The 26,466-nt window shown below is 41.4% G+C and overlaps 1 protein-coding gene across 1 annotated transcript in view; it reads left to right on the top strand.

Annotated features, from left to right (window-relative positions):
• Positions 1–26,466, top strand: part of LOC108029071 (hemicentin-1) — an 85,630-nt gene that overhangs the window by 23,398 nt on the left and 35,766 nt on the right. Inside the window, exons 3-5 of the mRNA XM_017101143.3 lie at positions 19,239–19,437; positions 24,567–24,827; positions 24,890–25,086. Coding sequence (XP_016956632.1) covers positions 19,239–19,437; positions 24,567–24,827; positions 24,890–25,086 — 657 coding nt within the window. The remainder of the gene's footprint in view (positions 1–19,238; positions 19,438–24,566; positions 24,828–24,889; positions 25,087–26,466) is intronic.

Here is a 26,466-nt window from a genome sequence, read left to right as displayed (position 1 = left end):
CTTCAACCCCCAACTCTCTTTTTATATTTATGTTTGCTCGCATCGCTGTCTTCTTCTCCAGCTGCCGCTGCTTCTTCCTCATCTGTTGGCATTTCGTTGACCTAAAAAACGTTCAGGCCAAAGAAAAAATGAGAGACCAACTACAACAACAAAAATTGTTAAAAAATGCCAGCGGAGGAGACAAACATAAATTGTTGTTGCTGCTGTTGTCGCCGGCGTTTATTAAGATTCGTTGATGATGCAGCACGGCAGCAGCATTGCAGCGACGGCAGCAACATCTGAGGCAGTTGCACTTTCCGCTGCAGCTTTCTTACCTGTTTTTTCGTTTGTTGTAGCTGCCCTTCATAAAAAGGCAACAGCAGCTGCTTCCCTAAAAGATATTTAAAGTGAGGTGGCCCCTTCCTTCCGCAGATCTCCTTCTTATACTTCTCTTCCTTCTCTCCGCTTCGGCCTTCAATCTCAGCTTTAAAGTGCCAATCTAAAGTGTAATTAAGTTTTTTGCTGCTCTGGCAAAACATCTGCCTGTGGAATTTTTCGCTTCGTTTTAAAGTGGTAAAAAAGGGGTGAGGACGAAGGGGTTCGCCAAGAGGAGGGGGCAGTATAGGAACGCCCTTCCAGGAACTCTTCATAATCATCTCCATCGTCAGCATCATTTTTTATATATATCTTAGCTGGTTGCCAAATATTTGCCTCCTGCATTATTTTCAGGAAGGCGCAAACTTCCGAGTATCGGTATCGGGCGAAAAAAAGATGATAAATAACCAGATACGGTTATGGTTATATATACACCATGAAAGGTTGGTTCTTTCCAGGCACTTAGAAACTTAACGATTTTTAATTAAAATTATATAGATGAGATTTTATAATATAAATTGGGGATGGTACTCCAATATTTTTATAAGATTTCTAGTACTATCTCGGATTTTTGTATATGATATATTTATGATGTCAATGTGCTGCCCAGCTGTAGATATTCTTGCACACGTGTGCATTAGAAATTGACTCCTCAATTTTTATTTACCAAGTTGTCCAATAACATAGTTGCTTCGGGCTATCAGCCGTCCATTGAATGCAGTTTATAAATATTCAACCTTTACTAACTATGCCCAATTTACCAGAATTAATTCAACATATCCCAAAACCTGTTCAAACAGTTTTCGTTGCCTCCTTCCCGCTTTTCTCAGCTGCCCCAAAATTCGAAAAAGAAAACATCTGCCCTTTCCGTAATTCTTGTTGTTCCTTATGGTCGCTTCTGTTTAGAGATTCCTCATTTCGTTTTAGGGCCTCAAACATTTACCTAGGCCATCAAACATTTCCCCTCCACCTTTCGGTAATCTCTCGTATTCCTCGAAAACGTTTGCTGCCCTTTTTCGAATTTTAATTTTGATTTTAATTTGATTTCGGCTCCTCTTTTCTTGATGGTGTTTGTGTTGCTCGTTTCTCTATCTGCCGGAAATTGTTTTTTAATTGCCAGGCGAACGGGTGAAAATCTGAAATGATTTGTGGTCTAGGGTCTAGCACATATGTATATATTTATTGCGGCTCCGATGGGATCGTCATCTTTATCTGGCCCATCAGCAGTTGCAGTTAGCAGTTTGCACTTGCTGTTGCAGTTAGCAGTTTTCTCTGTGGATTCCCTCGTTCTGTTGATTTCTTTGTTCCAGTTTATCAACTTTTGTCATCGCCGAACACACACCGCAGGCCAAGAGAATATGTGCAGATGCTTCGCTTTTTCTTTCATCCATTTCGGTAGGTTCCCAGTTCTTTTTGTTCAGTTCTCCCCGGGGGATTCGCCATCGAACATTCTTTGGTATAAGGTGGCAGGTTCTTATTGTTCTCTTTACACAGCGAAAAAGAGATTTAGGATCTAAAAGGATAATACAAAGCATACTAAAGTATCGAAAATTTATAAATCACTTAGGCTTTGAAATCCCTTGTTTGGGTGTCTAGTGTGTCCATGTCTCATTTGTCGTTAAAGAAGTTATAAGGTGTCAGAAAGTATGCTACAATAATATTTCAACACTAAACTCAGAGTAGACAAACAAAATTGCATACTTTTGGACACATGTTGCCGATTTTAAAATAGCCACGCTTATTTTTTTAACAACAAAAAATTATAAGTTTTTACATTTTTCTGCGAGTGTCTCATTTGCCGCTAAAATTTCCTTGGCAGCTTGAGAGTTTCTTTTTTGTATTCCCACTGCATTATGATGCATATTCATATTTCTTTGCCGCTTCTTCTACCCTGTTGCCGGGTTGTCTGTCACATGTAAATGTTATTATTAGCCCTGGTCTCGTTTTCCCGGCCCTCAGCCCTCTCCAGCTGCCACACCTCTTCGTTTTCCACATGGTCTCCTATTACATATTTTTCTACAGTTTTCTGCCTGCATCTGGGTCTGAAATCCGAGCTTCCTGTTCAATGTCGGCCAAACAAAATCACACACATACCTGCCAGCTAGCCGTCTCTTTCCTTCACCCTCCTGTCGCCTCGCTCTGAGACCACTAAGCACTAGGGGTATTTTTATGTAATTAAATGAAATTTTACACTCGCCATTTGAGGTGACGAGCAACGATTCGGTTACTTTTTCGCTACCTAGCTATAAGTCTCTAATCTTTTAATTAAATGCAAATTCCTGCGAGTAAGCAGGATAATTTCACTTTTTATCTGATACAATTTACTTACCCACTCTTGCCTTTTTCTTCTCTTTGCAGGTAAGCTTTGATTTCGCTTTATTGGACCGAAGAGGAATACTGAAATTGAGGTTATATGTGTAAGCGGGCTTAGGCGAAATCAATTTTTTGCATAGCTCTGAGTGAAACTTAAATTGAATCAACAAAGGAAGGACGCTTAGTGTGCTCTTTTTCCTTCTTAATATCAAAGCAGCTTGAAGTGCCTCGTCCTGGTGCCTTGGATATCCTTTTTCCACCTTGTTTTCCCCAGTTTCCCTCGTCTTTTCCTGTCACGCATCACTTACATGGGGCCCACAACTCACTCTATACTTCTCTAGCACGCTTCTGCCGTTTTCAATTTTGCATTTTAATAATAAAATTTTGCACAGCAGCAGTGCAGGAAAAAAGAAACACAAGAAAGTAGAAACAACAAAAAAAGACAGGATGGTTCGGTACGAAAAAAACGGGCAGCTGGGCAAACTTTTAACGCCAGACGACGATGCATGATTACTTTGTTGATGATGACAACCCTGGCACAAGCCGCCACTGAAAGAACTAAAAAGGATACAAACATGTTCCAATATTTGAGTTTTCAGAAGTCGAAGATATGTGACGAAGATTTAATATTTTATTTCATATGATTTGAACTAAATTTAAAAGCTGCCAAAAAGTGTGCTATAAAATATGTCTATCCTAGAATTGAAATGAGCATTGCATTTTACAAAATAGTATGAAATATATAAAAATATTTGGTAAAATGTCGTTAACTATTTTAGATGCCCTCCTTTTTCCCAGTGCACCCGTTGTGCCAGTGCATGAGTGATGGGCGTGGCAACATGCTGTTGTCTGCGCCACAAAGTATGCAATACATTTTGGCACGTGGCTTGCTCTTTGTCTCAACTTTTTACTTTTTTCGGGAGTTCGAGAGTCTGTAGTTCGGAGTTTGTAGCTTGCACTTTTCCCCTGTTGTTTATCATTTCGCTGCATGCTGCCTTCAATTTGCTGCAACATTTTCCCCTCACTAAAATGCTCCTCACGTTCCCCGGACCTCGTATTTATTTTCCTCTTTTTCCGGATCTTTTTAATTACGCTTCACTTTGACGTAGACTTTTTCTAGTTGCTCAGCAGAAATTTGCTGCCCGACTTTAACTTTAACCCAATGTTTACATAAATTTTACTTATCGAGGGCACGGGACTTTTGTTTATTTAAAATTTCCGCTCTTGCTCTGCGTTTATTCCGAAATGATGATTGTTGATTCAGATACTGCTTCTTGTTTTGGTTGCGGGTTTTGGCGAAAAGCATTTCGCTTGGCTAAATTACACAACCTTGTGTGTCGCATGCATAAATTTCGCGATGTTTTTTGTTTTATCTTGGAACACATGTTTCAACCCTTTCATTTTTTTAGGCCATTCCAAATTTTACACTAAATTGACTTTTGGGCGCACAAATTTCGCATGCACAATTACACATTCGCCGTTTCGCGTAGTAATTGTTGAAATAATTCACAAATTAAATTATGCAAGAATGACATTTTTGAAGCATTTGTCATTTAAACGGCTGTTTCCCGTGTAAATTGTTCGCGGTCAGAAACGAAAGCTAATCGTTTGATTTTATGGTTTATTGAGCTATTCTATAGACACGAAGCTTAAACAGAAATTATTAAACCTAAAGCTAGTTACACAATCATCATTTGCAATAATTACATTGCCGAATTGCCCAGCAAAACTAATTGTTGCACTATTTTCAAGGCAATTTGATATGGCCTGCAGTATGTTTTCAAGTCTAGACTAAGTTCCCAATTAGGCAGTGCAAATAATTTGTGAAAGTGGCCAAATATTTGACCATTGAAAATAAGATGGTAATTATAATTTGTTGAGCAAATTATGTGAGGGTTCACTTTCGGTTTTCCACCTGTTCAGCTGGCCATGAAGAAAACTGTGCAAGAGGGGGAAACGTGTGTGGCAATCGCAGGTGAATGAGATGTAAAGCGAAAATCGTGTAAACTTCATGCACAATGAGCAGATTACCATGGTCATTCGTTGGCCCCTCCCCTGGCCACCTCTTTGCCATCACTTTTCCATCACTTTTCCCCACTTTTCCCCACTTTTCCCCACTTTTCTTCACTTGTCTGGCTGTTCATAATGCGCTTAGCAAAGTTTTTGATTGCATTACAACGGATATTTAGATGGAGAGTCTGCCGGTCGGTCTCTTATGCAATTTATCTAAACATACACACGTTTATAAATTGCTTCGATTATGGGATTACATCTTGCGATATGTTTTGCCGTCTTACACAACCACAAAACAATTTGCTCAATGTGCGTAAAAGATTTTTGACTAATTTGCAGCAGGAATTTCTGAGATGCTGAGATTCTCAATTCCCTGCTGGACAGGACAACAAAGCAGATTAAAGTTTCATAATTTCCCTGCCTCAGAAGAAAAGATAAAGTTGTCAGTCATCTGCAGCAGCAGCTTTGTTTTAATTTATGCAAATTTTCCAAGATTTTTTGTTCTTGCTTTGGGTTTTTTATCTTATGCATCATTTACAAATTGTTTTGCTTGGGAAAATCCACATAATTGCCGGCTTAAATGTAAATGAATTTCAATTAATGTTGGGCAAAGCAAAGGCAGTATGCAAATTTAAATGTCTGCGTGTATATCGCCTCCATTTTATTTCAATTTATTTATGCCCAAAGTTTCCCAAGCCCAGATTCCCAGATTCACACATAATTCTTTGTCGAACCAGCTGATTAAGCTTCTTCATTCTGTCAACCCGACTCTATAAATATTTTATTTAAATTACTCTTAACGAAGTTCGAGGCTTGGAGCCTGTGAGAATTCGGAAATTAAGTTTGCCACCTCGAAAATGCCGAAAGAAGTGGCAGTGAAAATGCTGCTTTGCCAATTTGCAAAGGTTTTTTGGTTGAAGACGACAAAGCAATTAAAAAACTTTTACTATGAGGGAAAATGCTTTGTTTCTTCCTCTGACCAGAAAAATAATGTCAGCACTAAAAATTGGTTTATGGGTAGGAGATCGATTCCACTTTTTCGCCTCATTTCGTATTGATTAACCGGAGCAGATCCATCATTGTCAATGTGGTCTGGCTGCCTCAGTCTCATTAGACACTTGTCCATTAATGGGGGATAAATGGGAGGGTATTTGTGGGGGGAAAATTGCAGCATTAAAAACCAGGAGTTCTTTCCGCCCATTAAAAAAGAGGAAAGCAGCAAAACCATTAGATGCCACAACCAGATGGGAAAAAAATTGTAGAAAGGAGGGGACTTTGACCAGGTGAGAACGTGCGAACACCAGTGGTCAAAAGGGGAAGCTGTGGACCCGCTCCTTGCATAAACTTGACTTAATTAGCTGCACAACTAACTTGGCTATTTAAACAGGTGCAGAAGGGGCCCAGACTTGGAAAAAAGCAGGACGGCAGAGGAGCATGAGTAAGTGCTGCAGGAACACAGAAAACGGAGAGCAGAAAGAACAAAACCCGACCCGACAATTGCCATTTCCCCATTTGCTTTTGGGCTTTTAAGTGCCGCAAATGGCTATTAAAATGCAAAAAATCCAGTGACTTTAAGCCCCCATTTGGATTGTGATTGTGAGTGTGGAAAACGAAAACGAAACGCAAAGCCGAAAGAGCTCATATATGCAAGGCCAGTGTAAATGGGGCTTAAAAACAGATTTGCTCTGGGCCGAATGAAAACCAAATTCAATTCTGGACCACAGCAATTAATAGAAGTGTAAATGGGACTTAAATCTAAGAAGGATGTGAGGAGATTTGAGTGGAAACTATGTTTAATTTGTTGACAGTCAAAAGGGAAATCACTTACAAAGGTGTCCGAAAGTATGTGGTTCTAAATTTGGAAAATGCACATTTTACTGCATACTCTTAGGCTCTCTTCTTCGTGATTTAAACAAGAAATCTTTGTTATACCCACATTCGAATTTATAATTTTATCTCCTGCTTCACAAAATCACTGAAAACCAAATCCAAAACGTCGAGAGCAACTCTCGAGGAAAGTCCCCACACAATCATCGATAAGCTCTCACCTACCGAAAGATAAAAACTTTATTCCCCGACCAGGTCCAAGAAATATCAGGCCAACAAATTGAGCTTGACCCCGGGCCAAGTTGGAATAAAGGAAATAAGTTTAAAAAACAGGAGAATGCAATGTTGGTTGATTTTTGTTACAACTTGGTCGTGATATTTTTTATTTTTGTTGCTGCTGCGGTTGTTGTCATTGTGCTTTAACCCTTGTCAAATCCCTGCCCAGTGCATGGACATACAAATACTGGTATAAAAAAATTGAAAAAAAAAATACGAAGAACCCAAAAATAATGTGGGTCACTTGACGCACAACAACAAGAAGAACACGACAGGAAAAACAGTTGGAAAATTTATTGTCGCCGGTAGTTTTTTTCGTGTGTTGGTGGAAAGAGCTGCTGCAAAAGCTGCCAAAAAAGAGCGACACCAACAACTGAAAATGTTGTCATGCATTTGCTCCACTTTCCTACACCCATCTCGCTTCCGCCACCCATTGCCGTCTCTTTCTGCGCACCCTACAGCCGTCTCTCTCCACTGGCATGTCTATCGCTGGTTTATTGAGTGTCGCAACAGCGGGACTTCCACAGAAATTGGGGATTTTTGGCCCAGATAGAGGGTTTGGGTTTTTTTTTTTCAGGTTTTAACGTTTTTCGTGTTGGAGAGGGGGCATTCGGTTTCGAGGAGTTCTAATTTCTCGGCTCTGGGTATTTTGTTTTTAATTTATTGTGGCACTTTCGGTTCGGCGTGCCATAGAGATAATATTAATAGCCCAATAGGCCGCCCAAGTGGTCAGCGGAGGAGCTTTGAAATCCGAAAGGTAAGCGGCCCCTGATGGCTGGGAAAATGGGAAAAGTCAGATAGTCCGGCCAGCATTTGCGTGAAAAGATGTCACGCCATAAAGTTGCTTTATTGAACCATTTCGGGTCAAATAGGTGGTTTTAGGCTCGGCTCGTAAATGTTTTCCGAGTGGTTTTCGATGATAGCAGTGGCTTGACAAATGCCCGGCTATAAAGGCAAATTTTACACTATTTTGGTTGGGGCGTGGGAATGTAACGGTCGAGTGTGAACTACTTTCGATTAATAACGTGTGTTGCAAAATCTTTTTAACTTTTTTAATAATGCAAAATCTGAGTGAAATTAAGGACCACATGTGCCTAAAATTAGTGCTAACTTAATTACTTTTTCCATGCTTTTCCCGGCATATTTCAAAGTTTTCCCCATACATTTCAAGAGCATTTTCCCAACTATATTGGAAACTTTGCTAAGCAACAGTTTGAATTTAAGTTTGGCGCAACTCCCTTGCGAGGCACTTGGTTACCTTCGAACCCTCGGCTATGCTCCACCTATTAATTACTGGATGCTCTCGGGGGGAGGTTTTTCCGGGCGGAAAGCGCTGCATATCGCGTATACGCCCGGCTGTCATGCTTTGTTCAGCACCATTCCATCATTTCAGCAATTTTTCTACGCTCCTACTTTGTGTTCTGCATAGTTTGCTGCGTTTTAATGATGATTTTTAGTATTATTGCATTGCAATTTTAAATGGCAAACATTTTGTTGCTGTCAGCAACTGTTGAAGTTTCCTTCTGCTGCCTGCTATCTTGCTCGTTTTTTCCCTGCTGCATTCTCGACTCCCTCTGACTTTTATTATATGTATATTTTAATGCTAAATGGGAAAAATTACTTTCATTTTCCTCGGAATTGGTTTTACAGGCAGTAGTAGCAGCACAAGTTGGGCAAAACAAGCGGCAAAAACAGCGAGCCAAAACTTTTTGTTGAGTGAAAAATGCAGCAGAGAAAAGGGAGCTTGTTTTCCTCCTGCGCTTTCCCCCTCGGGCTGGAGCTCCCCCCCAGCTGCATTTCTGGGACTACGACTCTGATCCTCTCGTGCAATATATGTAATGCGAAAGTTTTTAATTTAGCGCCAACTTAGCGCCGAGACTCGCAGAACGCAAAGCAACTGGAAGGGAAATGCCGAAAAGAGCGAGCCAGGGAGCAGGACAGGAAAAACGGAGGAGATTTTTTGAAATATGCTTTAAAAAATAATCAACTTGCCGGGATTGCCAAAGCGAGCATGCAGAGCTGAGAAGTGGAGAAAGTCTCGGGGCCAAGAAATCCGCCCCAGTTGCAGCTTTGCCAGAAGTTTTCGCTTTTGTCTCGCATTCTTTGGGAATTAATATTAGTTCTTATTTATGAGGGTTTCTTTAATTGGCCGCGGTTTTCCTGAAGGGGTTTTTTGTAAAATTTTTATATTTTAACGATTCGATTACTTGGAAGAGTCGTATTTACAGCGGAAAGGAAAAGTAAACTTATTAAATACCATTATTTCGACACCTTCACATTAAGTTGGGAATGCAGTTTTCAACGACTCTCTGGCCCAAATTTCCTGCTCCAAAAACTGGAGTTTTGGGTTATGCAATTCGGCAATCCGAGAGGCGCTTGGCAATATGAACTGCTGTGGTTTTCCCCCCAGCTGCTGGCTCCACCCTCGCAACGATTTTTCCAGGCTTTTCCAGGCGCAGCTGCTCCACCATTCTTTTGTCAGCAATTGGAATCAAAAACACGAGGTGAATGGCGGCCGTGGCCAAAAACCAAGTTGCATGAGTAACAAGCGTGGAAAAGCTTGTCGAGTGGTCAGTAACCAAACTCCAGCGCAAAAAAAGTGTATATAAAAATAAATGCGGGCAAAAAAGTAAGAAAATAAAAGGGAGTTCAAAGGGCGGCGGGGTTGTGTGTGGGCGTGTCAGCCAGCATGGCTGAAAATTAAATTTGCACCACGCCAAAACACGGAAAGTTGGGGCAACAAAAATGGCTATACAGATAGAGAAACGAGGACGAGAACTTAACGCTAAGCTGCAGTTGAGAACCGCAGGACAAATGAATGAAACGCCAGGGTCTGGACACAGGACATGGTCCATAGGGCGAAGGGGAGTGCTCCTCCCACTGGGAACAATGCAGAGGATGAGCGAAGCTTTGCTGACATATTCCCAGTGTCATTTCCCAGGATCTCTGGAAGCCAGCGAGTAAAAGGATAAAAAATCTAGTGGGTGGCGGGATAAAACAGCTGTTGTGGGTGCCCCTCCCCCTTTCGGAAGCTAAGTCCTTGTCCCGACCCAAATCAACAAGGAATGCGGAAGATTCCAACTGCGACTCAATCTGGTTTTCTATATAGGATTACAGATGTGTTTGAAAGGGTGGAAAAACACAAAACTACATATTTTAAATAATATTTTAAAGAGATAATGCGTTTAAAAGCTTTAAATGAGGTTAAAATTTAACCGTAATCGGGTAAACTTAATTTATTTTTAATTTATTCAAATTCCACTACGAATCTGACCGCCGCTGTAGATTTGCCGTGAGTTATGGTTTTCGGTTGAGCTTGGCCTTCTGCTCTCGGCTGGAGGATGTATTTTTATGGCATACTTTGCGGCATTTCTTTGGAGCCTCTGCTCCCCCTTGCCAGCCAGCCCCAACTTCACTTTGGCGGCACAAATTTGAATACAAACTGTGCTGTTGTTGTTCCTCCTCACTTGTTTCCACATGAAATATGATAATTCATTACACGAGCTTCAAGATATTGCAAGGCAGTCGGGGGAAGGCGGGAAAAGGGACGCGGCAGGAAAGGACAAAAAATGGAGAAGGAAAATATAAAGAAACGACACTCACTCAATTGTATCTTATGCAAATTGCCAGTGATTTTTCCTTCAGGTTTTCTTTTTTCGTTCCCCCTTCCCTCCTTCCCTTTCCGGTTTCCTGTGTGCTTAGAATGATGCTTCCTTTGTGTGGCAAAAGGGAAAATCTTCGGCATGCGAGGGGATACAGGTTCTCCTTTCGCTCATCTCTTGTTGATTTTCTCCGTGTTTAAGCAAAGCAAAACATTTAGAAATATTTATGACATGCAAGGCTGATTTTTAATTGAATCAAAAAGCGCGTGTGGCACATAAATTCAGAAATAATAAATACAAAGAAAATATTTGACAAAGGGAAGGTTGCCTAATTTATTTGCTTATGATTGGGCAAACGATAATAAGAGTTCTCATTTCCGCATCCAATGGTTTGTGGGGGGAAACGTTAAGAAAGTATGCCGAAATTTCAAGCGAGTGCGGATTGTAAACTTAAAATAAAGTTTATTTGATGTACTAAAATTCGGTCTGTGATTAATTCAGAATGATAAACGCAGATCTAATTGTTAGAGTAACTGCGAATAAATTGCAAAACTGCTTTCTCAAGTGCAGGAAATCAATCAAAAGTGAAGAAAGCAACGAAGGAATTATTTTAATTAGCCGAGAGTGAAAATTGTCCACGTGTCTGAGTGGCAATGAAGTGCTGACTCCCCGGTAATGAGAAAATCCTGCCGCCCTTTGAGCGAGAGGAGACTTTTCCGCCCACCCGAGTGTCAACAACTCGGAGTTGAGTTGGTCAAGCAATGGGTTTTCCTGCCATTCCTTACCCCACCTGACTTTTTATCGCTTTTCCTCGGAAGCTCTATGCATCCAGCCATGTACGCCTGCACTTGGGTAAACAAAAGTTTCTGCTGGCCGCTCTCTCCGGTGGTTTATTTGTTTGGCCAGCAAACTTTGCTACCTTGCGAATACGTATCTATCTGCGAGATACTTTCTGCCGTTTTTGTGCGGACTGCAATCGATGAAGCGTAAATGTTCAAATATTGCTAGAGATATTTCAGCCCTCCTCCGCCGCCGTCGCCCCGGAAAACAAAACGTGCTCTGGTCATTACCAGCGGACAACCGCAATCCCAGTGCAGTGGCAGCACAAAAGATACAAAAGTATCTTGCAGATTGCCTTGGGGTATTTTTCAGCAGTTCCAGTTCAACCGAGACTACTTCGACTTGTTCTATTTCTTTCGCCAGCTACTGCTGTTCTTTTTTCTCTTTACATTTTGTGTGGGTCTATCTGGGGAGTGCCAAGTGATAAAGTGGTCACCAAAGCTGGAGGCAATTTATGAAGTTCAGAGAAAGAAATCCAAGGGGTCTTACTGCTCGAAACTTGTTAGTTTATTTAGATTAAGGATTGGCGGGGCTAGATTATTAATCAAACTATCTACCTAAAACTCTAGTAATCAACACAGAGCTTGAATCTGTACAGCTATAACTACTAAGTTTTTAAGACAATTTTTGATAGGAATGGATTTTAGGGTTAGGGCCTTGCAAGCGTTTGAAAGAAATCGAATTGACTTTCCAATTTTACAATTTATGGATAATATTAAAAACAAAACAATCTGCTTTGATGCTTGCCTCAAAACTCACTTTAAATATCAAAGTACACAGTCCTTTTCTTTATCTGTACCCCTCTCGACCGTTTCGTTTTTCGCCCAGTTTTTCGCTTCATTTTCGAATGCATTTTTAATAAACTCCACCTGCTAAAGTGTTGAACTTTGCAATGCCAAAAGTTTGCGCGAATATGATAAGTGCCACGCCCCCTGGGGCAATGCCACCGCTTGCATATGGGCAAAGGAAATTGAATTTTCCCCAGTGTTGATAAAGTGATACGCGCCCGCAGTGCGCGGGCTGGAAAAGTTGGAGGGGAGAACTCTGACCCAAAAGTCAACAGCGAAAAAGGAAAATTCTTGGTGTACTTTTACTGTAGTCCCTTGCTTTTTTTGCCCGCCTTTTCTTCGGCTTCTCTTCTGGGCTTTTTCGAGTGCAAAAGTTTGGCGCACTTGGCCCGCTTTTGATTTGGTCGACAGGGGGTTAAGAGAAGGGGTGTTTTTTGCCATGCATGTGCAACTTTTTGTGGCAGCAAGAAAAATTTCAGCTGCCTTTGGCCCGTTGGCTTTGCGGTTTGTCAAGTGGGGGTGGCAACCCTAGAGCTAGCTGGCGAAAATTGCCAAAGTTGCCAGGCTTATTTATTAATATTTCAACACCAGTTCGGCTGCGGCCCCCGACTCTCTTTGGCTGCAAATCAACAAGTGTTTGTTTTGCTTTTGAAAATTGCATTTTCATTCGACTTCTGCTCACCGAAATGTATGCCAAAAAAAGAGGAGAGGGATTGGGTCGAATATCAAGGGGAAGGAGGTCACTTGTAAACAAGAAAAAAGGCAGCAAGAATAAAGAGCTACGAAAACATTTCAGTTCTTGTGGAACTTTCGAAAGTTGCAACTTATCTGTTGTTGCTTATATTTCTTTTTGGGGGCACAAAAGTTTCTTAAGCCATGTTAACCACACACATTCGCACCAGAGGGTTAAGGCCGGGGGTTAAGGGGCCTGCGAGTGCGGCTCATGTGAGTATCTTGCAGCCAAAGTTGCAGCTCGAACTGGTTTTTCCACTTTGGCCAAAGCAATTTGGAGCCCGCTGCATAAAAACGCATAAATGCCGCTGCGGCTGGAAAACAGTTGGCTCTTTCATATATACCCACATTATAAGTGTGTATTTTCCCCCTCTGAGATACGACTCGTTCATATATCTCCTCGACTTTGGTTGTGCGAATCGTGTGCCCCTTTTTCGTTCGCCGAAGCGGAGAGGTTCTCGTTTGCAGCTTCTTGTGTCCCCCACTTTTCCGCATTGTCATGCAAAAGTTGTAATGAAATAACGGTAGGTAGACATAGGTGTCCCCATCTGCCGATGTCTTAACCCCCCAGCACCCTCTCCCCCTCGCCACCTTCCGATATATGCGGTGCAACAGCTGCAACATGCGATTTCCTCCTCGCCTTTTAACCCATTGCTGTCTTAGTAAGTCGATGTGGATTTCTTTTGCAATTTCTTTGCATTTTTAATTTTTCTAGGTTCTAGGACAAAAATCCATAATTCAACTATAAATATCTTCGAAATATTTTTGTTTTTTTTGTTTGTTTTATATTTAAAACGTACTATTTTGAAGAATTCGCTTGTTGAGCAAAGCAAATATGTGTTGTTCTTAATAGAGTTATTCTTGCTTAGGTTTGTTTAATGTTACATTGTTTTTTGTCTGAAGTTATCCCCCAATCATTTGCGTGGGTTAAGTGTGCCACTTAAATGTTGTCACGTTTCCCTGCCGTTCCTTTTTAACATTTCTGATTTTGTGCAACTTGAGGCTTCTTCTTATTACCTTTATTCCTCGGCCGAGGAGCTTGCAACTTGGCCATCAATATATTTGTCTGTACTCCTCTGCAGACACACAAAAAACCAGTTTGCCGCACCTTAACCCACCGCTGGCCCCACGTCCCGTTTTCCGCCGCCTTTAAATTGCAATCTTCTTCCGTTTCGTTGACTTTTGCTGTCTCAGACTCTTGGCTTTTGCTTTTATTTGGGCCTTGCTTTCGCCTCTAGTAGCCAGGATAAACGGGAGCGCCGTTTAAAACAGATAACATTCATTGTAACAGTAGCGGATTCAGACCCCTGAATCCCTTCCCTTAACCCCTTAACACCTTAGCCCTTCTCTTTCACCTTTTTGCAATCGCTTGGTTTGATTTTTGCTCGCAGCAAATTTTTCTCCTCTTTGTCTATCTGTGTGTGAGTCATAAGAAAATTATGTTGCATTTTATTGGCCAGGAGCAGGAGAGCATTTGCAGTTTTTATCGACTCTGCTTTTGGCCAAAAGGATTCTGCAGTTGGCAAGGACCGAAGAAAAGGCCAAGTATTCGAATGCAGAGAAAGAAAAGTTGTAGGGGTTGAAGGTCTTCCATTTTTAATTTACTCTACTTAAAAGAAAAGACAGTAATAAAATATATCAACACATCACTTAATATTTAAATAAAAGAATATACATGTTAAGACCACGTCGCTCACATATTTTTCCCTGTGTAGGGATTCTCCAGACCAGCCAACATTTGGCTTAAGCATAAAGACATTAAAGACAATTCAGGGTGTGGGGGCTGGAAATAGAAGGCGTTGAGATTGCGACTTTGGTGCAGTGCCAGGACAACAACCCGATTGCCAGCTTTAGAGTCCTCTTGGTCCTGCCTGTGTGATTTGCCATTGTTCTTCGCCCGTCCACAGGCTGCAGGCAAAATAATAAGACATAATTCCGAAGCTTCTGTTGGTCCTGGTCTTGGTCCTGCGTCCTTTGGCATCTCCTCGCCGTCCCGAGTCCACATTATGCATAACTTTACAGACCTCTCTCTGTGTCTGTTTATCCCTGCGGTTGCAATCAGGGTATTGCGAACCTTAAAGATATCCATTCGATGGGGAACTCTAAGGGAAGGCTAAAAAGTAATATATAATTAAATCAGTAATGCAATAATAATAGATATGATAAGATGTAAAGCAGTGTGTAAAAATGTATTGGTTCTTCTAATTAATTCGTTTTTCAAATAATCTTCTCCACTGAAAAATATTAATTAAATATATGTAATCCTCCCTGGCCTCGATGCATCTTATTTCCAACTATAGCGCACCCTAACTAGATGGCAAAATGTTTCACCAACTTTTGTTTCCAATTAAAATCAAAAATCTATGCCAACTTACATTGTAATCAAGTGTGTGAAAAAGACGGCAAAAGAACCACAGAAAGAGACAGCGACAGCGTAGGTATTTCTTACATTTTATGGCCAAATTCAATGCTGGTAATTAACTCTGAAAATCCAATTATGGCAAACTTTTCCCAAAGTCTTCGCAGCTCCATCCATATAGCCATCTCTCTCGTTTGCCCTGTTGCCGTCTCTTTTATCTGTGTGTGTCCTGACATGTGAGGCGAGGTGTCTGTGTAAGTGCGAAGTTGACTGGCTGCGACTGTGTGGGTGCATTTATAAGTGATATGCAGACCATGCAATTAACAAGGGCAAAATTCAGTGCCGTAGAATTGGTCTAGGGCTCCGTTTCTACACTAAAAAAAAGCTTTTCCTTTCAGTTACCGGCGTATCCAAATGAGATGATCAGTGAGAAGCTGAAATTGTACCTTAAATATATTGTAGCATACTTTTAGCAACCTTTAAAACGAATTTCAACACCTCAGAAATTTCTTTGATAGCATTTTAAAACAGTTTGGTTTTCCTTTTTGCAGTACATTTTTTTATCTGTGCACGTTCTTGGTTCCTATACTCTACGTTCGCCGGGTTCTCGAGTTTCCCAAAGGCAGCCACAAAAGAGCTCACAGCTTGGGGTTTCCCACCGCCTCCTCCTCCGTTTCGCCCCTTTGCCTTCGTCATTGTTTCCATTTTAATATAATTCCCACGTCATAATTGCGTATTGTAGCTGCAGCAACAGAAGCTCCACTGTACCAAAAGGTGTTGGTCTGAGAGTTCTCGGCCGGAGGAGAGACAACAATGCCCAATGCAAAGGCCGTTGACCAAATGTTCTAGAAAATTTTCCAGCTCTTGCCGTTCAGGCGTAATCGAATTGCTTCCCTTGAATTGGACTGAATTCCTGGGGAAAATGTACGTATATTTTTAGCACGGCAGAAAATCGAGGAAAATGAAAATTAACTAGATGATGCGAAAAGCTGTTGTGTTACATAATTTTCTAGTCCAATTATTTTCGAACAAATAAGAATTGTGTACTCGAATTTTGCAAGATTTGCAACAGGCCGATCGATGTGATTTTCGGTATTCGGATTTATAATTTTTATCTTTTAACTACCCATTTTGAGTTACTGTACTTCTTCGTGCTTAACGATCTTCATTTAATTCAATTGCAGTAAAGATGCAATCCTGAATAATTCATCTTTGCTGACGAACCTCTAAAACCTTGCTTCAAGTCATTTGGACAATCTCGGAGCTAATGTGCCAATTTTCATAAAATACATAAATAAAAACTTGCCTTCTCTCCTTTGGCTCTATTAGCTTTTAGCTGGGATAAAAATGTAAACTCTTGACCCTGTCCTGAGCGGAAATTGAATTTTTCAGCCCTTCGCTAAGGCTGCCTTTGCACTCCTTTTCGCTCCTTTTGCATATTATTTTTAATTTCCAGCAATTATAAGAAATTTTTCTTTCAGCTCCTTCCTTCGTGCGCCTTTTTAACGATAATTTAATTAGTTGCAAGTTGCTGTCGTCGGTTGGCCATTGCCTTTTTGCACCATTTTTGCATTCGCCCCATTAATTGCACTTAACATTTCGTGAATTCTTAATGTCCGACAATAAAAGAGGCGAAATCGAAAATATAAGGAAGTGTTGACATTTCTTCTTTAAACGTCTCGATTAATCAGTCATTGAAGGGATCGACCGGCGATGCTTCGCTTTTAATTAATTTTATTTACGAGTTCACACTCCCGAAGGAGTATTTGTTGTTAGGTATCTCAAATACTCAGCCCTCCAAAATGTTTGTGAACAGAAATGTCTTATTGTGTATACATATTATATAAAAATGTTTCAACAATAAGCGCTTGCTTTTGAACGTTTTCAAATGTACCAGCAACTGATTGTTTTTCCCGCCTTTAAGCTATGTTTCACACGTGGCCAGGAATTTGTTTCTTATCACTGAGTATTCTGGGCTCCATTTCAGTTTGGAAATTAATTTAAAATCAGTTTCAAACCTCCACTGTGCGGGGTCGCAAAATGCTCAAGCCAAGATAATAGTGATACAGTTTGTATCCTGAAGAATGCCCCGAATCAATGCGGTGCATTTTGCCTTGCCGCCTTAATTGGATGCGAACAAAATATGAATTTAACAGGAATCGAAAACAAGATGCGAAACAGACCAGCAGAAGTGCAGGAGACTGGGCTGCCAGCAACGAACTCCATCCCACCAGGATATGAGCAGATAGGATAAAGATATTTTTATATCGAGCGCAACATCGAAACAACTTTCGATAATGCAAATAGGACCTGCTATAAATTGGGTGGGAAAATAGACACTTTCCAAAATTGGGAATAGCGTTATGAATTGGATCATTGGATTATTGGATAGTCTCGGAAGTAACGTTGGCCGACAGCAGATTCCACGCCTGCTATAATAACGGAATGCCGAAAATTATTTCTTGTTATAGGCCAGTAAAAATGTTTTTTATTTGTGAATGGGATGATGGAGATTAAATAATATCATGTAAATAATTAAGTGATAGAATATCCACCTTTTACAATAAAATCTTCAACTACTTTAGTATTTATTTCTTAAACAAATACGTATTTCACGTCTACTTAAATGTTGACCCAAAGTAATCTGAAGGATAATTCAGTGGAACAGGACAACATCTGGCAATTTGCCTAAGTGCAGCGAGCTGAACTCCTTTGCCCCTTTCTCTCCATCCAAAGTTTTTAATTAGAAACGCATCCTGCGAAAATGGACAGCTCTAGCACAGTCTCTCTCTTTCTCACCCGTGATTTTCCCCGGCTTTTCCCCTGGATTTCCCCCGGCCTTCCTCCCGTTAAGCAGTCAAGTGAAATGAGCAAAGAAATGCGTTGACAACCAGGCCAAAAGCCCTACAAAAGTAACTTTAATGGCAGACAGAGACGGCCAGAATAAATGAATGAAATGGGCACAGCGCCCAGGACTTGGAAAAATAACAAGAAACGAAACTTTTGACATAAATTCCCGGCCCAAAAAGATAGAAAACCCGGGGCGCAAAATGAGAAGTGAAGGCTTCTTTTTGTTGGCCGCCAGAGTTGCCACCTTGACGTGTGATGCTATTATCCATCGGATTAGATACGGATATTTAAGGACCTTCAGCCGAGTGCCAAATTAATTTTAATGCGATTTTCATGGGCCGCATAACTTTCGGGGGATTTTAACGACTCTTGGCCCTAATGCAAATACCAAGAAACAGTCCGAAACAATCTTTAAATTTAGCACACAGACTAAGCACAGTCTGGAGTTGCTGCAGCTAAAATACAAAAATTTATTGCCTCTCAAACACCCTTCGTCTTTTTTTGCGCCACTTTTTTTCTGGAGTGGCTTAAACGCCGCCTCATGCATATTTGATGCCAAATATAAAGCGGCTATAAATTCCACTCCAAGTTTACGCACCAAAGTAAGAGTAATGCGCCAAGGGTCCACACCAGAAAAAAGGAAAAATGAAAGGAAAGTGAGTCCCTGAGTCCTTGGGATACGCATGTGTTCAAGGTGCGCTTAAAGGTAGGCAATGTATCTCAAACTTTGTCGCCTAAGCATATGAAAAAGTTACTTGAAAATGTTTTAATTTTTTTATTCGAAGCTCTCCTTCTTTATTGTCCTCCTTTTTTCTTGGCAAGTTCAACTTGAGGTATAATGCATTATTAAGAATTAAACAAAAATTGTTGTCCTTTGCTTTTCTTATGGGTTCTTTTATTTTAAACCGATTTTCTCCTTTGTTTCGGTGGAGTAAGAGCAACAGCTGATGAAAATTTCATGAACACTGAAAAGGTTCTTATGTCGTCGGCTTTTCTTTTTTGGAGTTGGGTAAGGGATTGGAGTGAAAAGTTATGATTCTTTTAAGCCTTATGAAAATGTGATAAAGTTGTTTCGTGTTGCGGTCAAGAATTTAAATTATTTATGGGATGGCAATTATTTTTTGGGTTCGCAATCAGAAGTTGTCAGCATGAGAAGGAGTAAGCAGGATTTGATTTGAGACCGCCTGTGCCGAGATTTAGAATACATAAAGTAATAACAATGCAAGCTCTCAAAAATAGTGTACCTATTATTAATTTTTTATATATTCTCCTATATCCTTTCAGCTCTTGTAGCGCTGAGCTCCACGATTCTGGCCGATGAATCGATCGACACACGTGAGAATGCCGACTTAACCCTCAAGTGCCGCTTCAACGACAAGTACGAGTCGAACGACTTTTCCTTTTTCTGGACGCGCTGGACAGCGAATCCCGCCCAATTCGATAACGTGGCCATCGGCGATGTGCAGTTGAGTTCCGGCTATAGGTGAGTAATCTTCATGGCTACGAATATTATCCAAAGCTATTGGTTTCCTTTTAAGTTTGAAGGGGGTACGAATTCAAATAAGACTGTTATTTTTTTCATTTTATCGATACTATCGATTGTTTCACTATCGATGCTTTGGAAGTCGAGCAAGTAGTGGTCATGGAATCGCCCTAGCAACAAGGATGATAATTGCGGGAATGGCTGGCTTTGAGGGATGTTAAATGCTGTCCATAAAGCTGATGTCCTTAATGGGTATATGGGAGTGTCGGTGTGCGTGGGGTCGTAAAGTGAAACGCGAAGGGGAATCCCCGCCGCCGCCTCTGTCCCTTTGCGGCATCAACGGTTATCCTTCCGTCGACCGGGCTGTACAGTTTATCCCAGCAGCAGTTGGCAGCCATTTGTTAAGTTAATTAAATGTTTCACACACCCCTTGCGCCCACTCCCCACTTCCCGACCTGGATAATGCGATTTATGCATGTGACTGACTGGGCTGGCAACTTAATTAAAATCAAGTTCTTGGCAATTTAAACAAAATGCCAGCAGACTGAAACAGCAAGTCCGAACCTGGCCATCGGCTTAACGGGGCTTGTGAATAAGAGAAGTGTCATTAAAGATGTGTATTTGTAGGAAAAGTGAGAACAGAATTGAAATAGGTTACGGCTATCGACTTTATATTTGTGTCTTAAATTAATACAATATTTCTCTTGTTTAGAGAAAAAATCGAAATAAAAAATATTTTTTAATATTTGTCTTTCTTAAGTATACGATTATTCGCCCGTCATGGTCCACCCCTATTACTCGTGCTCTGCCTTAATCCTTAATGTCAACGCCGCGTGTTGCATGTTGGGACATGCATATACACACACATGGCCTATTGGAGTTTGTGTTTATGTTTCGTTTTCATTGCCCCCGTACCATACCCAGATTTCAATTGTATTTTTATTCGCCTGGTGCCTGCGACTTCCGCTTCCTGTTGGCCGCCTGCTTTTTAATGTTCGGTTTGGTTTCTTTATGTGGCAACGCATAAATTTTAAGTGCCAACTGTGCCGCACGGACCTACATCTTCTTCTTGGTTCCCGCCTTCCCCTTCTTGCGCGGAAAATGCAACCCTCCATCCGTTCCATTCCGTGTCGCTGCGTTTCCGTTTCACTCCGTTCCGTTTCATTCCGCTCACAGCTTGCCAAATAAAATGGCCGCAAGCCAGCTTTGGTATTACGCCATATACATTTTATGGCTGCACTGGGGAAAATGGGTTAATAAACAGAGAAAATACATATAATATAAATTAAATGTTTGAGGGGTATCAGGGCTTCCAATAGAAGGTATCCAATATTTTGGATGAGGAGCTGTAGGTAATTATGTGTATACATGTATGCCCTTAGTCCTGTCAACTTAAGATCACTCGAATAAGATTTCTGAAGATTTTCAAAGATACACACAACTTTTGCCTCTGCACGCCTGAGTTCGAGTGTGGGCATAATAAAAGCAAATCAACAAATAGAAAGGCAGCGTAAGGAGGCGTTGAGGGGCCAAGAAACCGCGCTGCGGGCCCAGGCAAATTGTAAAATATATTTTTACTGCAATTTGTGCCGAAAGCTAACAAGGAGCCGAAAACAAGCAGCCAACAAGGACAAATAACAGGACGAGAACACGGCTCAAGGAGACCAAACCGAAACTGGCCACATAATAAGGCGGGAGATAGTACCCAAACCCTGCAGCCCCCTGGAAAATTCCTATCTGTTCAAAAGTGAAATTACTGCAAATTTGCTGGCAATGCCAAAACACACACACACCAAACAAGGAAAAAGAAATTACAGATTTTTTCTCTGGGCCAAAATGTCGCGACAGGTCGAAGGGAAAAGAAAAGCTCTGGGCTAATATTTCGCTGAACATTTAATTTAACGAGACATCAGGGGAATGCTCTTCTCACAGAGATTGAGAAACAATGAGTGCGGCACTTAGAAGGCAAGGCGCTTCCCTCGAATGCGGAGGGATGTTGGCGAAGGGTGAAAGACGGTTGCATACTTTGGAGGAAAATCTGGTGGAAATTCGGTTGGGCAATCTACAATCTGTACAAATGGTGGGCATAAACAGGATTCCACAAATATGTTCCTTTCGAATCAATTTTCAAATTGGAGATCATAATCTGCGTTGTAAATAACAGGGCCTTACAAGTTATGGGTAAGATTATTACCCAAAGTACATTTTTCCAGGCCTTTTTAATACACACTCTTTGTAATACCTTAAATAAGCCACAGGAATTTCACTCACTTTTGAGTGGAATATTCCTTTTTGTGAATAATTGGCGGCCGTTTAAGGTTAGCCTCTAAAACAAAAAGTATCTTTTTGCTTTTGCCCGGAGGGAGCAACAAAAAATTGCGAATCGAGGGCAGTACTGTGGTAGCAACAACAAAGCACAAATTGCAATGCAGGAGGAGCACTTTCCGAGGAGGAGGAAGTGGGGTGATATAAATAAAAACCCGGGCCTGCTGGGGATAAACTTGAAAATTGCAACAAGAATAAGGCAGCCCCCTGGAGTCCTTTTTCGGATAACGCTCAAGGACACACGTCCCTTTCCCCATTTTCCTGGCTTCCTCGTTTAAAGCGCTTTTCATTTGCCAATAGGAGGTGGAAAATCGGGGATTCCCCAGAGCGGCGGCAATGACGATGACGATGACTGCGCTTTGCCAGCAGTTTTTATAATTTGCACTTTTTTATTTCCACCGAGCACGTGTCCTGAGACTTCTCTCTATCCCAGCTGCAAATGAGCAAGTCGCCAGAGACCCGGCCCCAAAAAGCCGAGCTACATCCGAGGGGCAGAGAAAGTGGGGAAAGGCGGGAGCAGCAGCTGCAAATAGAAAAATACTCGTAGCAATAAAAAAAGAAAAATTCAACTAGACAAGGACACGCGGTTTTTTTGGGCGGAAAAGGAGATGAGCGGTCCAGTCTGTGGAGAATTCAGTCAATTTGCTGTCTGCTGCAGAGGCAGAAATGGGGACACAACTACTACACATTAGTGTGTAATAATGGAAATAAATAATTTAACAAATTATTAAATTATCATTCAGCAAGTTAATCAAGAAATTTAAAACTAAAAACTTATTATCACGACAAAACTTGTCACTTTTTTTGGCTGTTCTATTGAAGTTTAGCCGTCTGATATTTCTTGGATTTTTTCGAGTACATTTTATGCACTTCTCTGGATGCCTTAGTACTCGAGTTCCTCTCCCTTTTCCCCTTAATTTTTGGCCAGTCTGCGCATTCTATTTAGGGATTTCAAGAGCAGAGACCAGGGCAGTTCCAGTGTTTTTTCGTCCTTCTGCGGTTTGCTGCTTGGCAAATTAAATTTTCACACAGACGCGTGTTTCATTTTCCTTTTTTTCGGCGTGCCTCTGCGGTTTTTGCCAGCAATTAGCACACGAGTAAAATGAGTGAGTAAATAAACGAACTCCAGGCCAAGCTAATCAGTCTTAGCCCTAAGCCTCTCCAATTAGAATCGCGGGATTGTCTAGACCAAAAGCGCACAAAGCTGAAATTTCAAAGATGTCTCGGAAAATCTTGGCAGAAGTGCCGGCCCAGCCGCCTCGCTAAAAATCCTCGAGATGAGAAGCAATTTCAGTGTCAGTCAAAAGTCCACTTGCAGCTTGACAAATGAACTCGGAAAAGTCTCGGGAAATGGAAAATGAAAATCGTATCTGCGCGATTTCGGGGCTGGGGGCCATCCTCTTGTTTGCCAATCTAATAAACTGCTGGCTGACCGGCGGGGAGAGCCAAGAATCCAGCGAAGCGCATTCGGGCGGCATCAATTTTCAGTAGTTGTCCAGGACGACGATGACGACCAAATAATCATCAGCATCATCATCCTATTGAAAAATTGTGAAAAATCGCAGCACCCAGGCAAAAAATCGTAAAACGAGGACACTGAAGTGGCCTTGAAATATTAAGACATTGACAAAATGAAGCCGAGAAAAGTGGAGGAGGGGAAATGAATGTCTGACAGAAGCCAAAAACGGAAAATTGACCAACTTGTCCCTGTCCCTTCTCGTTTTTTATTTTTTGATAGATGAAAGACCAGCTCACTTTCGATATATTGAATACCGAACTAAAGACGTGATTGGGCTTTAAGATTAAGGGTAATCTCTGTTGAGTCCCCAAGAGAATTTAATCAGTGCTTGTGATAAAAACAATCAATTTAAAAATTTAATTAAAACGGAAGCTTCCTTGAATGCAAAATGGCATTTAGCAAAATCAATAGTCATAAATTGAAAACTTTCTCGGTTTCAGGCTATTATATCAAAAATGTCACACACGAATTATGGGAAAATAAATTAAATTTACTGCTTCTTTGGCATGAGCAAGCACTGTATGTATGTGCATCTATTTGAGAAGCAAACAACGTTTCTAGAAGTTTGCCTGCAAAATTGGATGTGGAAAAAATATATAGAGCCTTCTTTGATTTTCCAATTATACAATTTTTCGCAATTAATTTGGTTTGCGGGGCCGCAAAGCAATTACGCCATAAGAACCCCTCAAAGCCTAATAGTCCGGCACATAACAATAACAATAAGGTAAATATCAGGAGAATTCCACAGGCTGTGTGAAAATTTCTTTACTTTTCCCTGTTTACCTTTCACTTGGGTTGGCAGCGTCTGAGACCCGGGTTCTTATTGGAAATTGTCTAGGAAAAATATGCAAACATTTATTCGAACGTTGATTTTATTTATTCTGGCACCCTCCGCTCGATTCCCCTGAATTTCGTCGTCCTGTCGCCTCCTTCGTCAAATATTACCATTTCGTATTTATTTATATTACGGAGCGTTTAAAGTTTGGCCACCTGCGGGCAGAAAAACAGGAAGTGGAATCAAGGACGAGAGTGGGAAAATCCAATATTAGCACAATTAGTGATGGCTACTGAAGACGGGGAAGTTTTCAAATAAAAATAAATTGATTTCGAGGCAAATGGAAATTGATTGACTGGATTCTGACATTTGGGCTTTGAAGCCTGTTTCGTTTTCTTAAATTCTGAAAAGTTACCAATGTGGGAAGCTAAATGTGGTGAGGCCTAATCGGATTTTTATAGGGAATATTTAATATTGACTTGACTAATTCTACTGCTTTCTACTTTCCAGACTCGACTTTCAGCCGGAGCGCGGCATCTACGATCTGCAGATCAAGAATGTGTCCTACAACCGGGACAACGGGCGCTTCGAGTGCCGCATCAAGGCCAAGGGAACGGGAGCCGATGTCCACCAGGAGTTCCACAATCTCACCGTGCTCACACCACCCCATCCCCCCGTGATCTCGCCCGGAAACATAGCCGTGGCCACCGAAGACAAGCCCCTGGAGCTGACGTGCAGCAGCATCGGCGGTTCCCCCGATCCCACCATAACGTAAGTTTAGAACTATATATTTTGTGATTTGGCCTATCCTAATGTATTAACCACTAATACAGTTGGTATCGGGAGGGTTCCAACTCGCCCCTGCCCGCCACTGTTCTGAAGGGCGGAACTAAGGATCAGCCCACCAATGCCACACTGTCCATTATCCCGCGAAGGGAAGATGATGGGGCCAAGTACAAGTGTGTGGTCAGAAACCGTGCCATGAACGAGGGAAAACGATTGGAGGCCACTGCCACTTTGAATGTTAACTGTAAGTACTCGGATTTCAATGATAATATTCTCAGCATCTACGGCATAGTCAGGGAAGTCTTTTGTAGGTCACTATAAAATCAGCATCCAATATAGGCACAATTAGAGCCTTTAGAAAATCTACTAAAACCCCCCTTGAAAGGCACGAGTAGTACTTGTACTTGAAAGTCTCGTTGAAAGAACTGCATAAAGCGATGATCCGCCCATCTCCATTCCCCTGGTAATCGCTGCCATTACTCACACCCAAACCACTCGAGCATCATTAATAATCCACATTCTGACGGGGAAAATAATTCCCATAAATGGCGGAGCTTGACCACTGCTAAATAGGAACTTTGGGGGAGTCTTGGGCAACTTTTCCAGAGCCGTTCCAGGCGGAGTCATCCATCCGACAAGTCGACCTTCTCTTAATTTGCATGCTAGGCGGCAATTACAACACCATCCGAATATCCAAACATTAGCATAATGAAGGGGGGCGACAATGCTCGTTTAACCCTGTGCTTTTCGCATTTCCCCTTGGAATGTATCCAATGCACATGACACATTTCGTTTAAAGTATTTAGATGCAACCCGGGCAGCACCGCAAAACACACAACTAGCAGCACGACCGAGCGGCAATCGCATAATCGCATATATCTTTTTTAAAAGCCAACAAAGCCAGGCACATAAATTACGAATGCTGACCTGAACCGACGACCTGCTGCTGACTGAACGCAAGTAATTAGAATACAAATTTATGTGCCACTCGTCGCAGTTGTTGTTTGAATGCTGTTGTTCTTGTTGGTGTTGCAACAAGTGGCGGTGTATTAGTGGATGTGCGCGAGAGTGTGCGTGTGAGTATCTGTGTGTGACCTGCTAGCTGTTAACGCTGGCTATTAGGGCTAATCAAAAGGCAAATAAAGTGAAATATTGCCCCGGCCGCCATGGCGAAGGCAACCGAGTGTTTGGGCCTACACCTGTGCACTGAACGAAAGATTGGTTAAGGGTGTTTTAAAATCAGTTATTCAGGTGTCTGAAAGAAGCCTTTAATAACGTTGCACGACCGGAGTCTACACAAACTGTTGCATATTTTTTGTCACCTTGTTTCATTCTGTTTATAAGGGTTTTTAGGCTGAAGAGCAATCTTTTTCGGGTTTTAAAATTTCATCCCCAAATGTCCCACCTTGTTCTTTCTCTGTACCATTGGTTTTATAGCCCTACTATTACCTATAGCCATGGCTATCAACTGTGTAATTAATTCAAAAACAACACACACATGCAGAAGCGGCTGTAATGGCCATAGAACAAGCGTTAGTAGAAGTGGTAGTGGTGAAAAGAGGACAGAGTGCGAGTGGGCAGAAGACTTCGCTAATTACAGAGAGCTAGCAAGACTAGAGCAATG

The sequence above is a fragment of the Drosophila biarmipes genome, chromosome 2L (assembly GCF_025231255.1).
Source record: "Drosophila biarmipes strain raj3 chromosome 2L, RU_DBia_V1.1, whole genome shotgun sequence".
Lineage (NCBI taxonomy): Eukaryota > Metazoa > Arthropoda > Insecta > Diptera > Drosophilidae > Drosophila > Drosophila biarmipes.
The sequence above is the reverse complement of the archived record's forward strand: the minus strand, read 5'-3'. Positions and strand labels throughout refer to the sequence as shown.